The 13,178-nt window shown below is 45.1% G+C and overlaps 1 protein-coding gene across 7 annotated transcripts in view; it reads left to right on the forward strand.

Annotated features, from left to right (window-relative positions):
• The first annotated feature begins 5,816 nt into the window (after window positions 1-5,816).
• The window catches only part of Znf131 (zinc finger protein 131), a 35,234-nt gene continuing 27,872 nt past the window's right edge, over window positions 5,817-13,178 (forward strand). For 2 of the 7 annotated variants that reach the window (XM_042261508.2, XM_042261511.2), the window contains exons 1-3: window positions 6,501-6,744; window positions 6,985-7,123; window positions 8,737-8,838. In XM_042261508.2, coding sequence (XP_042117442.2) covers window positions 7,000-7,123; window positions 8,737-8,838 — 226 coding nt within the window. In that variant the 5' untranslated portion in view covers window positions 6,501-6,744; window positions 6,985-6,999. Of the gene's footprint in view, window positions 5,982-6,181; window positions 6,479-6,500; window positions 6,745-6,984; window positions 7,124-8,736; window positions 8,839-13,178 lie in introns of those variants that run through there. The other 5 variants (XM_042261507.2, XM_076551854.1, XM_016008090.3 and 2 more) reach the window with 5 other exon arrangements.

Consider the following 13,178-nt stretch of genomic DNA (forward strand, 5'->3'; position numbering starts at 1 on the left):
TGTCTGTTGTTATGTCTCCCTTTTCATTTCTGATTTTGTGAATTTGGGTGCTCTCTCTTTGCCTTTTGGTTAATTTGGCTAGGGGTTTGTCTATCTTGTTGATTTTTTCAAAGAACCAACTCTTTGTTTTATTGATTTTTTGTATTGTTCTCTTGTTTTCTATTTCGTTGATTTCAGCCCTCAATTTGATTATTTCCTGGCGTCTATTTCTCCTGAGTGAGTTTGTTTCTTTTTGTTCTAGAGCTTTCAGTTGTGCTGTTAATTCATTGGTATGGGATTGTTCCCTTTTCTTTATGTGTGCATTTAGAGCTATGAATTTTCCTCTTAGCACTGCCTTCATAGTGTCCCATAAGTTTGGGTATGTTGTACTTTCATTTTCATTGAATTCTAGGAAATCTTTAATTTCTTTCTTTATTTCTTCCTTGACCCATTGATGTTTCAGGTGGGCATTATTCAGTTTCCATGAATTTGTGGGTTTTCTATAATTTTTGTTGTTGTTGAGGTCTAACTTTAAGGCATGGTGGTCTGATAAGATACAGGAGGTTATTCCAATTTTTTTTTTGTATCTGTTGAGATTTGTTTTGTGTCCAAGCATGTGGTCAATTTTTGAGAAGGTTCCATGGGGTGCTGAGAAGAAGGTATATTCTTTTGTGTTAGGATGGAATATTCTGTAGATATCTATGAGGTCCATTTGAGTCATAACATCTGTTAGGTCCTTTATTTCTTTGTTAAGTTTCAGTCTGGTAGATTTATCTTTTGGTGAGAGTGGTATGTTAAAATCTCCCACTACTAATGTGTGGGGTTTGATGTGTGTTTTCAACTTTAGTAGTGTTTCTTTTATGAATGTGGGTGCTTTTGTATTTGGAGCATAAATGTTTAGAATCGAGACTTCATCTTGGTGGATTTTTTTTTTTTTTATTTTTCGAGACAGGGTTTCTCTGTGTAGCTTTGCGCCTTTCCTGGGACTCACTTGGTAGCCCAGGCTGGCCTCGAACTCACAGAGATCCGCCTGGCTCTGCCTCCCGAGTGCTGGGATTAAAGGTGTGCGCCACCACCACCCGGCCATCTTGGTGGATTTTTCCCGTGATAAATATGTAATGTCTATCCTGATCTCTTTTGATTGATTTTAGTTTGAAGTCTATTTTATTAGATATTAGGATAGCTACACCAGCTTGTTTCTTAGGTCCATTTGCTAGGAAAGCCTTTTCCCAGCCCTTTACTCGGAGGTAGTGTCTGTCTTTGAAGTTAAGGTGTGTTTCTTGTATGCAGCAGATGGATGGGTCCTGTTTTCTTATCCATTCTGTTAGCCTGTGTCTTTTTATAGGTGAGTTGAGACCATTGATATTGATGGATATTTATGACCAGTGATTGTTAATTCCTGTTATTTTTTGTGGTTGTGTTGTGTTGTCCTTCTGTGGTGTATGTTGGTGTAGGATTATCTATTGCTTGATTTTTCATGGATGTGTTTAGCTTCTTTGGGTTGGATTTTCCCTTCTAGTGCTTTCTGTAGGGCTGGGTTTGTGGACAAGTATTGATTAAATCTGGTTTTATCCTAGAATATTTTGTTTACTCCGCCTATGGTGATTGAGAGTTTTGCTGGGTATAATAGTCTGGGTTGGCATCCGTGGTCTCTTAGTGTCTGCATGAGATTTGTCCATGCTTTCATAGTCTCTATTGAGTAGTCTGGTGTTATTCTGTTATTCTGATGGGTTTGCCTTTATATGTTACTTGGTCTTTTTCCTTTGTGGCTCTTAATATTTTTTCTTTGTTCTGTGTGTTTAGTGTTTTGATTATTATGTAGCGAGGGGACTTCTAAAACAGCTTTTAAGAATAGATTTTGAGGGCTAGAGAGATGGCTCAGTGGTTAAGAGCACCAACTGCTCTTCCAGAGGACCTGAGTTCAATTCTCAGAAACTACATGGTGGCTCACAACCACTTGCAATGAGATCTGGTGTCCTCTTCTGGCCTGCAGGGACACATGCAGGCAGAATACTGTATACATAATAAATAAATAAATCTTTTAAAAAAAATAGATTTTGAGCCAGTCTGTGGTAGTGCATACCTTTAATCCCAGCACTCAGGAGGTAGAGCCAGGGGGATCTCTGTGAGTTCAAGGCCAACTTGGTCTACAAAGTGAGTTCCAGAACAGGCTCCAAAGCTACACAGAGAAACCCTGTCTCAGAGGGGAAAAAAAAAAATAAGATTCTGACATATCTTTTTCTTTTGTGCTGTCTTAATTTTTTTTTTTTTTCCTCTGCTGGGATCTAGCCGTCATGTCTTGCAAAGAGCCTGAGATGGAGGGAAGCCTTTAAAAAACTTTGTCTAAGAGTATAGGGAGAAGTGAATTCTGTAAAGCAGCTCTTGTGTGACCTTGGACCTGTCTCAGGTGAGCTTATAATTTGAACGCCTGCTCCTTGGGTGATACTGTTTGGGGAAACTGCACACTTTGGGGTGTGGCATGCTTTTGTAGGCAGGTCACAGGGAGCTGGCCTTGGAGGATGATAGCCTGAACAGCTTCCAGAACAAGCCCTCTGTTCCCTGTCTGCTGTTATGATGTGACCAGAAGCCTCATGTTCCTGCAGCTTTGGAAAGTCCTAGCTGTCCCATTCCCCCAAACTTGTAAGCCAAAATAAACCTCACCTCCCTTAAGTATATTGTTTCTACCACGTAGAAACATAGTGGCAATGAACGTTAATAGGTAAGGACAGCCCTAGTTGACACCTTGACTAAAGCCAGTGAGAGGTGACAAAAACCCAGTGAAGTCACAGCCATGATGCTGTTTCACAGAATCCGTAATGTTTTTAAGATTTATTTAATTGCTGGGCGGTGGTGGCTCACGCCTTTAATCCCAGCACTCGGGAGGCAGAGTCAGGCGGATCTCTGTGAGTTCGAGACCAGCTTGGGCTACCAACTGAGTTCCAGGAAAGGCGCAAAGCTACACAGAGAAACCCTGTCTCCAAAAAGAAAAAAAAAAGAAAAGAAAAGAAAAAGAAAAAAAGAAGGAAAAAAAAGATTTGTTTAATTTATTTTTTTTTTGTTAATTTGTATTTTATGTACATTGGTATTTTCCCTGCATGTATGTCTGTGTGAGAGTGTTTGAATCCCCTGGAACAGGAGTTATAGACAGTTGTGAACTGCCATGTAGGTCCTGGGAATTGAACCTGGGCCCTCTGAAAGAGCAGCCAGTGCTCCTAACCGCTGAGCCATCTCACCAGCCCCTATTTTTGGTTTTTCAAGACAGCGTTTCTCTATGTAGCCCTCTCTGGCTCTCTGGGAACTTGCTTTGCAGACCAGGCTGACCCTGAACTCAGAGATCTGCCTGCTTCTGCCTCCCAAGTGCTGGGATGTGCGACTTACTACACCTAGCTCCTTACAATTACTAAAATATTACTAATTATTACTTCATCCACTTGGATACAGATATCTTAGACCCTCTCTCCACTAATAACTCCACTGAATCTGCTATTACTAAGGTCTTTTACAAAGATGCCCAAGCCATATCGAGCGCATATCTCAAACCATTCCCCTCGTCTAGGCTGGCCACTTGGCACAGCTGACCTGTTTCCCCTGTCCCTGTTGTATTTTTATTTGCATGTGTGGGGGCATACCTGTTCATGTCAGGAATCATACACCATCTCCCTTCCACCTTATTCATTGAGACAAGGTCTCTTAATCAAACCCAGGTTAGTCTTGCTTAGCCAGCTCACTCTGAGAATCCCATCTCTGCCTTTTAAGTCTGGAATCATAGAAGGGACACTACAGCTACTTGGCATTTATGTGGGATTGAGCCATCTCAAGCAGCACCCCCCCACCCCACTCCCCACCCCCGGGTTTACAGAAGCTCTTCTTTTTGGGGGGGGGGGTTTGAGACAGGGTTTCTCTGTGTAGCTTTGCGCCTTTCCTGGAACTCACTTGGTAGCCCAGGCTGGCCTTGAACTCACAGAGATCCGCCTGCCTCTGCCTCCCGAGTGCTGGGATTAAAGGCGTGTGCTGCTGTCGTCGCCGCTGCCTCAGCTGCCACCCGGCTTTTGATAACATTCTTACATGGTTTTCCACCTTTCTCTAAGCTGCATTTCTCAAACCTTTCGGGTTTTTTTCTACTCAAGTGTATAAACCGGTACTTCTCCATGGATAAACACTGTTGCTTCCGCTTGGATGCTTTAAGCACAGGAGCTTCAAACTTTGGACTAGGCAAGCATCCAAAAATGAATGCTCTGACCAGACATGATGGTGCATGTCTTTGATTCCAGCACTAGGGAGGCAGAGGCAAGTATATCTGTGAGTTTGAGGCCATCACGGTCTACATATCAAATTCCAAGCCAGTCAGGGCTACATGGTGAGATCCTTTCTCAAAAAAACAAACAAACCCAACAAAAATGAATGTTATGAGTTGAGTCTAAGATATTAAAAAAGTGTTGTGTTGAGACTGGGCGGTGGTGGCGCACGCCTTTAATCCCAGCACTTGGGAGGCAGAGCCAGGCGGATCTCTTGTGAGTTCCAGGCCAGCCTGGGCTACAGAGCGAGATCCAGGAAAGGCACAAAGCTAAACAGAGAAACCCTGTCTCGAAAAACCACAAAAAAAAAAAAAAAAAAAAAAAAAAAAAAAAAAAAAAAAAATTAAAAAAGTGTTGGGTGAATTGGAGAGCTCAAATCCTAAAAATAAACAAGTGTTTTCCATTTAACCAACTCAAATACACACGGAAGCAGACTTATATACTGGAGTTTCCTCAAAGCCAATTTTTATATGTAATTTCTTGTTCTGAGAAATAGTGTGAATAAGGGGCTGGAGAGATGGCTCAGAGGTTAAGAGTACTTGTTGCTCTTACATTTCCATTCCTAGCACCCACGTGGTAGTTCATAAGCATTTGTAACTCCAGTTCTAGATCTCATGCCTTCTAACCTCTGGGCAAGAGGCAGGCACACACGTGGTGCACATATGTATATAAAGGCAAAACAACCATAAACATAAATCTAAAAAAAAATTAAAGTGAGAACAATAACAATCCTAGTATTAAAAACACAGCCGTGGACCAGTTCAACCTACAAAGCGCCAATCTGTCACTCTTGCTGATTCATAAATTATCCCATTTACTTCCGTCTTTCATGCTTACTGTGTGCTGACAGCTTGCAAATCTCTAAGGCTAGTTCTTTCTCCCAAAGGGGCTCATATAGCAAAACTCTTCTTTCGTATCATCATGTCCATTTAATTGTCCCCTCATAATTATTCCTCTCATCTCCATTCTCTCTTCCGGCTGGACCTTCATGTATGCTTTGTTGGCTTTTCTGGACTCTGCATATCACCTTGTGTGTAATACTGAGCGATCAGTCCACTGCTGTTCAGAGTCAGCATGTTGGAGGCACGTGTGCCTCATCCACCCCTGCGGTTTTTTTTTCTTCTTCCAGTTTATCTTAAACTACGACTACCACGGCATCAAGATAGCTGTTGACGTGATTACATCCACTCTCGCACACAGCCACCTGACTTTCCATTAATCCTTATCCTCCCAACTCTTGAGAGAGTTAACGATCACTACACACCTCACCAATTATATAGCATTAGCCTCCACCGCGCCTTTCTTTGGATGAATGAATGAAGGAGCCTGCCACGTGCGGCCGACTGGCAGTCTCCAGCCTCTTTAGGGTCGATCGAGGAGGCCGGGTGCGGGAGAGCTGTGCTGGAGGAACCACGACCGGGATCTCTCGGGAGTGGACCACCCCGGCCGGTCCCTGAGTCTGCAGGCGCGTGCTCCCCCGTACGGGATCCCGGGCGCCCCCCCCCGCCCCCCGAGCGTGCTCGCGCCCGCGGCCGCCGAGCCCAGGGCGCGAGTGCGTCCGTCCGTCCGCAGGATCCCTGCGGTGCGAGCGCCCCAGGGCTGCGGGAGTGAAAGATGGAAGGCGAGGGGCGATCTGGGCACCGGACCAGCTGCGCCACGGGAGGGGAGCGCGTGGAAGGAGAGGCACGCGGACGCGGCGCCAGCTAGGTAAGGAAGGGGTAAGGGCCCACCTCGGGCTCCGGGAAGGGGGCGGGCCGGGGCGGGGCGGGGCCGGGCCGCAGAACATAAGCGTCCCGGGCCCCGGAGCCAGTTTTCTCCGAGTTCGCGGTCGGAAGTGCAGCGCCCGAGCCTTGCGGGGGGTGGGGAGCGCGGACGGGCTTGCGGGAGCGCGGCGCTCGAGGGGCTCCCCAGGCTTTCCCCTCCTGATTTTTCCCCAGTTCTCCCGGGAGAAGCCGCTCGCAGCAGCCCACGGAGCAACCCACGGAGCCCCGGGCACGCGGCTGCACCGAATCCTCACCGGGGGCCTCCCTTTCCTTCCTCCCTCCCTCCTCCTCCCTCCCGACAGAGCGGCAGGGGCGTGGCCGGGCGTTGCGGGGGCGGGGTGTGGGGGGAATTGGAGCTCCCGGTACGTCCGCGTCGGGCGCGGTGACGCAGCACGTCGACGTAAGTGACGCGCAGGCCCCGGGCCGCTCCTCCTTCCCTGAGTGAGTGCCGGCCGGGTCGGGGCGGGGGGGAAAAGAGGAGGGAGGGCGCCGGAGGGAGAGGCGACCCGGGGAGTCGTTGTGGGCCGCGGGCCGGACCGGGGCTGGGGCTGCGGGAGCCCGGGCCGGGCGGAAGTCTCGGCGGGCCGTTGGGAGGTCGCCGAGGCTGTTCGGTGCCCTCCCCGGGCCGGACTTGGCGCTCCCGGGCGCCCGGAGCCTCCGGCACCGTGCCCACCCCGCTCCAGCTCGCGTCTCCAGACTCCAATTAGGTCAGGCTCGGGAGTCCCGCGGCCGCGGCTCCGGCCCGCGACGCGCGGCGGCCGCTCGGCTCGCCTTTCTTCTTCCCCAGCCTTGCTCTCGGCCTCCCCCCTCCCCCTCTTTTTCTCCCCCCCCCCAACCCGCCCCGTTCCTGGGTTTTTTTTGTTTTGTTTTGTTTTCTGCTGTAGGGTTTTTTTTGTGTGTGTCAGCCCGAGCTCATGGGTGTACATTATCATGCTCCTCTTTTGTAGAGCACCCCGACGGCCATGGAGGCTGAAGAAACGATGGAATGCCTTCAGGAGTTTCCTGAACATCATAAAATGATCTTGGACCGATTGAATGAACAGCGGGAGCAGGACCGGTTTACAGACATCACCCTGATTGTCGACGGTGGGTAGGGGTCGTGGGCAGAGGAGAAAAATTGGAGCTTTAGTTCCCTCTCACTGCCCGCCTTTTTTCTCTTTTTTTTACCCACCCTCTCCCGGGCTCTCTTCCAAAAGTCTGTGGAGGGTTTGCATCGGAACCGGGAGGGCGATTGTCAGTGTTGCTCACGTAGAGCATGCTGCAGAAAGCTGATTGGACAGCCTTAATTTTAATCTAGTCTGATGTGCATCGCATTTTAACTTCTTGCAACCTGTTCAAGTTTTCTCATTGCACACTCGAGCTTAAAATAAGGGCCTCGAGGCGAGAAAATACCTGAAAATGTTGGTAGGAAGACAGAGAGGCTGTCTGAACGTTTTGTTTATAAGTTTCCTCTTAGCAAGCGGCTTTGAGGATCCTGTCCAGCACAGGAATTATTTGGGAAATTTTTATTCTAGTTTTCCAAAATGGTGTGGGAAGGAGAATGGAAGAGAGACCTTGACTACACTCATACCCACCCCACATTTGGGCGACTCCAAAATAAATTGGGGTCTTTACCAGCCTTCCTTGTAAAGGCAAATCCAGGTTGAGATTTTTTTCTATTTAGTGAAAACGGGCTTTCAAGACAAGCTGTTCCTTATTACATGAGTTTGTAGGTGTGTTGTGCCTACAAATAGGTTAGGCATACTGAAACATTTCCCATACCAGACACATCTAGCTTTGTACTTTTGGGGTGTGGAGGGTGTTTCAAGAAGACAAGTTTTCTCTGTGTAACAGCTCTGGCTGTCCTGAGGCTCACTCTGTAGACCAGATTGGTTTCAAACTCACAGAGATCCATCAGCCTCTGCCTGCGTCCAGAGTGCTGGGATTAAAAGCCTGTACCACCACCACTGGGCCTGTACTTTGTTGTTGTTTTTATAATACCTTTTTCTAAATGATGCATGAACTGTTGGCTTGTTATCGTATTTAGCAACTTATGTGTATGAGTGTTGCGACTACAGGTGGGTGCGTGCGTGCGTGTATCATATATATGTATATATACACACACCCCACATGCTTGACTGGTGTTCAAGGAGCTCAGAGGAGTATGTTAGTTCTCTTGGAACTGGAATTGCAAACAGTTGTGAGCTGCCACGTGGGTGCTGGGAATTGATTGAACCTGGGTCTTCTGGAAGAGCCATTTCTCTAGCCCATATTTAACAGCTTCCGCAGGGTTAAATACACCTTGTTACTTAATTGAATGGAACAGTGCTAGAAGACATTCGTTATAAACTGGCTTAAGTCTTTGAAGCTAAAAATTTAGCTTCGTGTCTAATTAAAATTAAAAATTCCCGCCGGGCAATGGTGGCGCACACCTTTAATCCCAGCACTCTGGAGGCAGAGGCAGGAGGATCTCTGTCGGTGCCAGCCTGGTCTACAGAGTAGTTCCAGGACAGGCTCCAAAGCTACACAGAGAAACCCTGTCTCGGAAAAAAAAAAATCCCTAGATATCTGACAGTAATTTGGCTTTCCTCTAATAATATATGTGGTATGTCTTTATGTTATGAAGAAAGGTCTCCGTTATACGTTTTGTAGTAGTAACTTTGATTTTGGTGCCAGTGTATGATTTCTTTTTCTCCCTCCACCCAACCCCCCTTCTTTAGGACACCATTTTAAGGCCCACAAGGCTGTTTTGGCTGCCTGCAGTAAGTTCTTCTACAAATTCTTTCAGGAGTTTACTCAGGAACCTTTGGTTGAGATTGAAGGTAAGTGGCACTTCCTACACAGTACTTAGCAAGAATAATTGGTTGAATAGGAAGACATCCTGGGAAATAAATAAATACCAATAGTTGCTGGTAGGCAACTAGGTATAATTGTTCTTTATTACTTAAGTCTTTAAGTAAAGCATTTGGAATAAGTGGTAGATGCTGGTTCCAAATGAGTCTGACCCGTTGCTGAAACCAGGGTTCATTATTGTTTTCAGAGTATGCATAAATAGAAACTAGCATCTCTGTTTTAGTGACCTTATGCTTTAGGGATATTAGATTATGGTAGAGATATTTTAAGTTACGGGAGAGACCTCTACTAGAAGAAATGATGAAAAGATGAACTCATAAAGTAACATGCAGCTGAGATTTGGTGGTGGTATAATGTTTAGGAGAGAAGGTATCCTCAGATAGGTATTACTTTGAAACAAAATGATCGACTTTTTTTTTTTCTTCTTGTCGAGACAGGGTTTCTCTGTAGTTTTGGTGCCTGTCCTGGATCCCTCTCTCTAGACCAGGCCTGCCTCAAACTCAGGGAGATCCACCTGGCTCTGCCTCCTGAGTGCTGGGATTAAAGGCGTGCACCACCACCGCCTGGCATGATTGACATTTTCTCCCAAATTTTAGCAGGCCAAGTGACATTTGTGTATCGTATAATCTTTTGAAAAGCAGGTGGTGGTATTTCCATTTTGCATGTCAGAACCCGGCTCCAAAGTTTATTTACCCAAGGTTGCCTGGCTAGCAAGAGATTGAGTTTGTACTATTTATTTTCATGCTTTTATTTTTGCTACAGTGCTAACCCCATATCCCATCAAACTCTAGAGCAGTTGGATATGAGTACATTTGCCTATGTAAATACAGAATCTTAACTTCTTTCAGAGTTTCTAGTTTTGTGTCTTTTTTTTACTTTGTACATATTCTTTATTATGAGTGGGTTGCTTAGAAACTTAACTTTTGGTGAAAAAATTGATGCCTAGGGGAGTAAAGAAGAGGTACAACTATTCTTTAGTTTTGGTATATTTTAGTTAATATATCAGCAGGTAAGTTATTTTCTTATTACATATGCTAGACCAAGCATGGGCGTGCTGGTCGTATACAGCAATTGCTAGGGAGAATCTAGCTGCCTAGATAGTACTGTTTTTGCTACAAGCCAAGTCCATCAGCTTGGCTTGTTAAGTAGCTAACAGGTTGCTTCATCTCAGTTGCGTGTCTGTCTCCTCATCTGAAAGCGGGTTAGTAGGCTTGCAATGATTAGTTGGAATAATCAGGAAGGAGACCTGTCACTGTATTTGGTGTACTGCCGAAGCTTAGTAGGTGGACTTGTTCATCATATTGATTCCCTGTTGTGTTATGTAGTGTGCTAGACCCAAGGGCTGAAGAATTTATGAATACAGCATTCCTTGAAGAGTTTGAAAATGTAATAGCAACAGTTTAAAAGGAGGCGTGCAAATGTATTACAGTTTGCTTTAGTCTGTGTTAGGAATGATTATAATTTCAGAGAGGAGTGGACTATACTAGGCAAAGGTTATCAAGAAAATTGTGTGTGTGTGTGTGTGTGTGTGTGTGTGTGTGTGTGTGTGTGTGTGTGTGTAACTCCTGTGCCTGTACACAGTCCAGGTCTGTGGCCAACATCTGGTATTCATTGATGGCTGTCCACCTTATTCCTTGAGGCAGGGTCTCACCGTTGAACCCAGAGGTGGCTAGTCTAGCTAACCCTGCCTCTCGGCATCCTCCCAGTGCTCTGATGAAAAGCAGATCACCTCAGCAACCTCAGGTTGTTGCAGGGGTCCTGGGGAGCTGGACTCCAGTCCTCCTGCGTGCACAAGTACTTTCATCAGTGAGCCTCCCTCACACCTAACAGCCTAGACCCTGGCCCAGGTTAGCATACTTGTGCTAACTGAGAAAGCAGCACTGGAGAAAGGATTTTCCCTTCTAAAAACTGTTGTGCAGTTCTCTCTCGCTCAGTACCGCTGACCTATCTATATCTATTATAGTGTGGTACAGATAAACCTTAAGTACTTAAGTTGCAAACAAAATAAAATGGAAAGTACTTGTTTTGTTACTTGGCCAGGTTCAGGGTTTTAAAATATGAGTTTTATTATCATTTTAACCCTTAACTCTGAGATTGCTCTACTTTCTCCCAAGGTCACCTGGCTGTAAAGAAAGCCCTGAGCACAAGAGTTTTGGTCTTGGTTTCACTGTTTGTTATATGATCTTGAATGATGTAGCTTCCTTTTTTCAGACTATAAAATAGATAAAGTAGTTTGGATTATGTCATGGACATTTGGCGTAAGAGTAGGTGCTGTTCCTTTAGAGAATGCTTTTGGTGGTATTTACTTGAGCATGCAGTCAGCCTGTCTGGGTCCAGACACCCTTTAGGCTATGCATCCAATTTGAATTCAGTTTCAAAATCTTCATAGTCCTGGCAAGGTGCTAATCCCAGTTGTAATCCCATCTCTAGGGAGACAGGCAAGAAGATTGGAAATTTGAGGTCAGCATGAGTTATAGCAAGATCTCAAACACATGGACATCTTTGTACTGCTGTCAAGAGTACCTGACTTAGAATTACAGCTTATTTTGCATGTTGCAGAGAGGAGAAAAAACAAGTTAACCTCATCCCTCCATACATACACCCCCTTTATAGTCTTGCTTTTCTAGAAATTTCTCTGGGAGCTTTTTTTTTTCCTTTGGGATTTGGGCTTTCCTTAAGTCTAAGCCAGGATATTTGGGAGGAAAAATAAAAATCTTAAAATTCAGTGCTGTTTGATTTCACTGTCTAGGCAGCTCTTTGCAGAATCCTGTGTATTCTCTCCAGGGCTTTAGTTTTGTGGAAAGATGGGATGGGGTGTGCTTGTGCTTTCTCTGTTTCAGCTGAACCAGAATCCCCACCTGTAAAATGTAAACAATGAAGTACCTTTGACTAGAAATACAGCTGTCATGTCCTGCCCACCTGCCCCCGCCCTGCCGCCCCCCAATCACCTCCGATGGCTTTGAAAAAAAAATTGTTGCCCCTGAAGCCAGTTACATACTCAGCTTTGTTACTGGGCCTTTAGGCATATGTCATCTCCGGAGACATCTAGTCCCTAAATTTATCCTTTTTCTGCTTCTGAATCTACAGATCTAAAATCATTTGATTTCTTCTCTGGCAATTCTCTTGTGTCCAGAAAATTTCATCCCTAATGTCAAGGACAAGACAGCTAAGGACCTATTAAACATTAAAAATCATAGTTTTGTTTTTTGTTTTAAAGACAGGATCTCTGATATAGCCCCTGCTGTTCTGAACTCACTATATAGACCAGGCTGGCCTAGTAATTGTTAGGATTAAAGGCATATGCCACCACACCCAGCCAAAAGTTCTGAGTATGATTTTGTTTTTTTTGTTGTTGTTGGTTTTTTTTTTTTTTTTGGTTTTCAAGACAGGGTTTCTTTTTTTTTTTTGTGGTTTTTTTTTTTTAATCTAGACTAGGGAAATGTCAGAATATTGCTCCAATGAGAAGACTGAGGTTTAAAGTATTCTTTAACATTTTCCTCAGATAACATTCTCTTGGGGGGAAAAAAAATTTCCTGAATATTTCCACTATGAGAGGAATAAGGGATTGATAATAATTGTTTTAGCCCTGCTGGACAGTGATGGCACACACTTTTTTTTTTTTTTTTTGGTTTTTCGAGACAGGGTTTCTCCGTGTAGCTTTGCGCCTTTCCTGGAACTCACTTGGTAGCCCAGGCTGGCCTCGAACTCACAGAGATCCGCCTGCCTCTGCCTCCCGAGTGCTGGGATTAAAGGCGTGCGCCACCACCGCCCGGCAATGGCACACACCTTTAATCCCCAGCACTCAGGAGGCAGAGGCAGGCGGATCTCTGTGAGTTCAAGGCCAACCTGGTCTACCAAGTGAGTTCCAGTACAGCCAGGACTGTTACACAGAGAAACCCTGTCTCGAAAAGCCAAAAAAAGAAAAAGAAAAAAAAATATTTTAGCCTTAAAATACCAAATTATATTTTTACAAACCTACTATCTGCCGCCTCTTCACTTATGTGGGCGGGTATTGCCAGCTTGATTTATACTAGCTAATTAATAAAGTCATTGGTGTGTTCCTAGGAGAGTCCTGGGCTGGTTACATCAACAAACTCTGAAGTGCTCATATTAAGCTAAATAAATAACATTCCTAGGTTTGAGTCAAAAGATCAGAGAACCATACTTAAAGCCCTTAGGACTGATGATTCTGATTAATCCAGATTTGGAACAGGGCTGGAGAAATGTGAGGCGTTTGCCCACCAACCCCACAGCTCCCCAGAGTTTTCTTGAGTGCGAGCAGCAGGAAATAGTAGATAGAAGGATTTAT

Source organism: Peromyscus maniculatus, chromosome 15 (assembly GCF_049852395.1).
Source record: "Peromyscus maniculatus bairdii isolate BWxNUB_F1_BW_parent chromosome 15, HU_Pman_BW_mat_3.1, whole genome shotgun sequence".
In the NCBI taxonomy this organism is placed as follows: domain Eukaryota; kingdom Metazoa; phylum Chordata; class Mammalia; order Rodentia; family Cricetidae; genus Peromyscus; species Peromyscus maniculatus.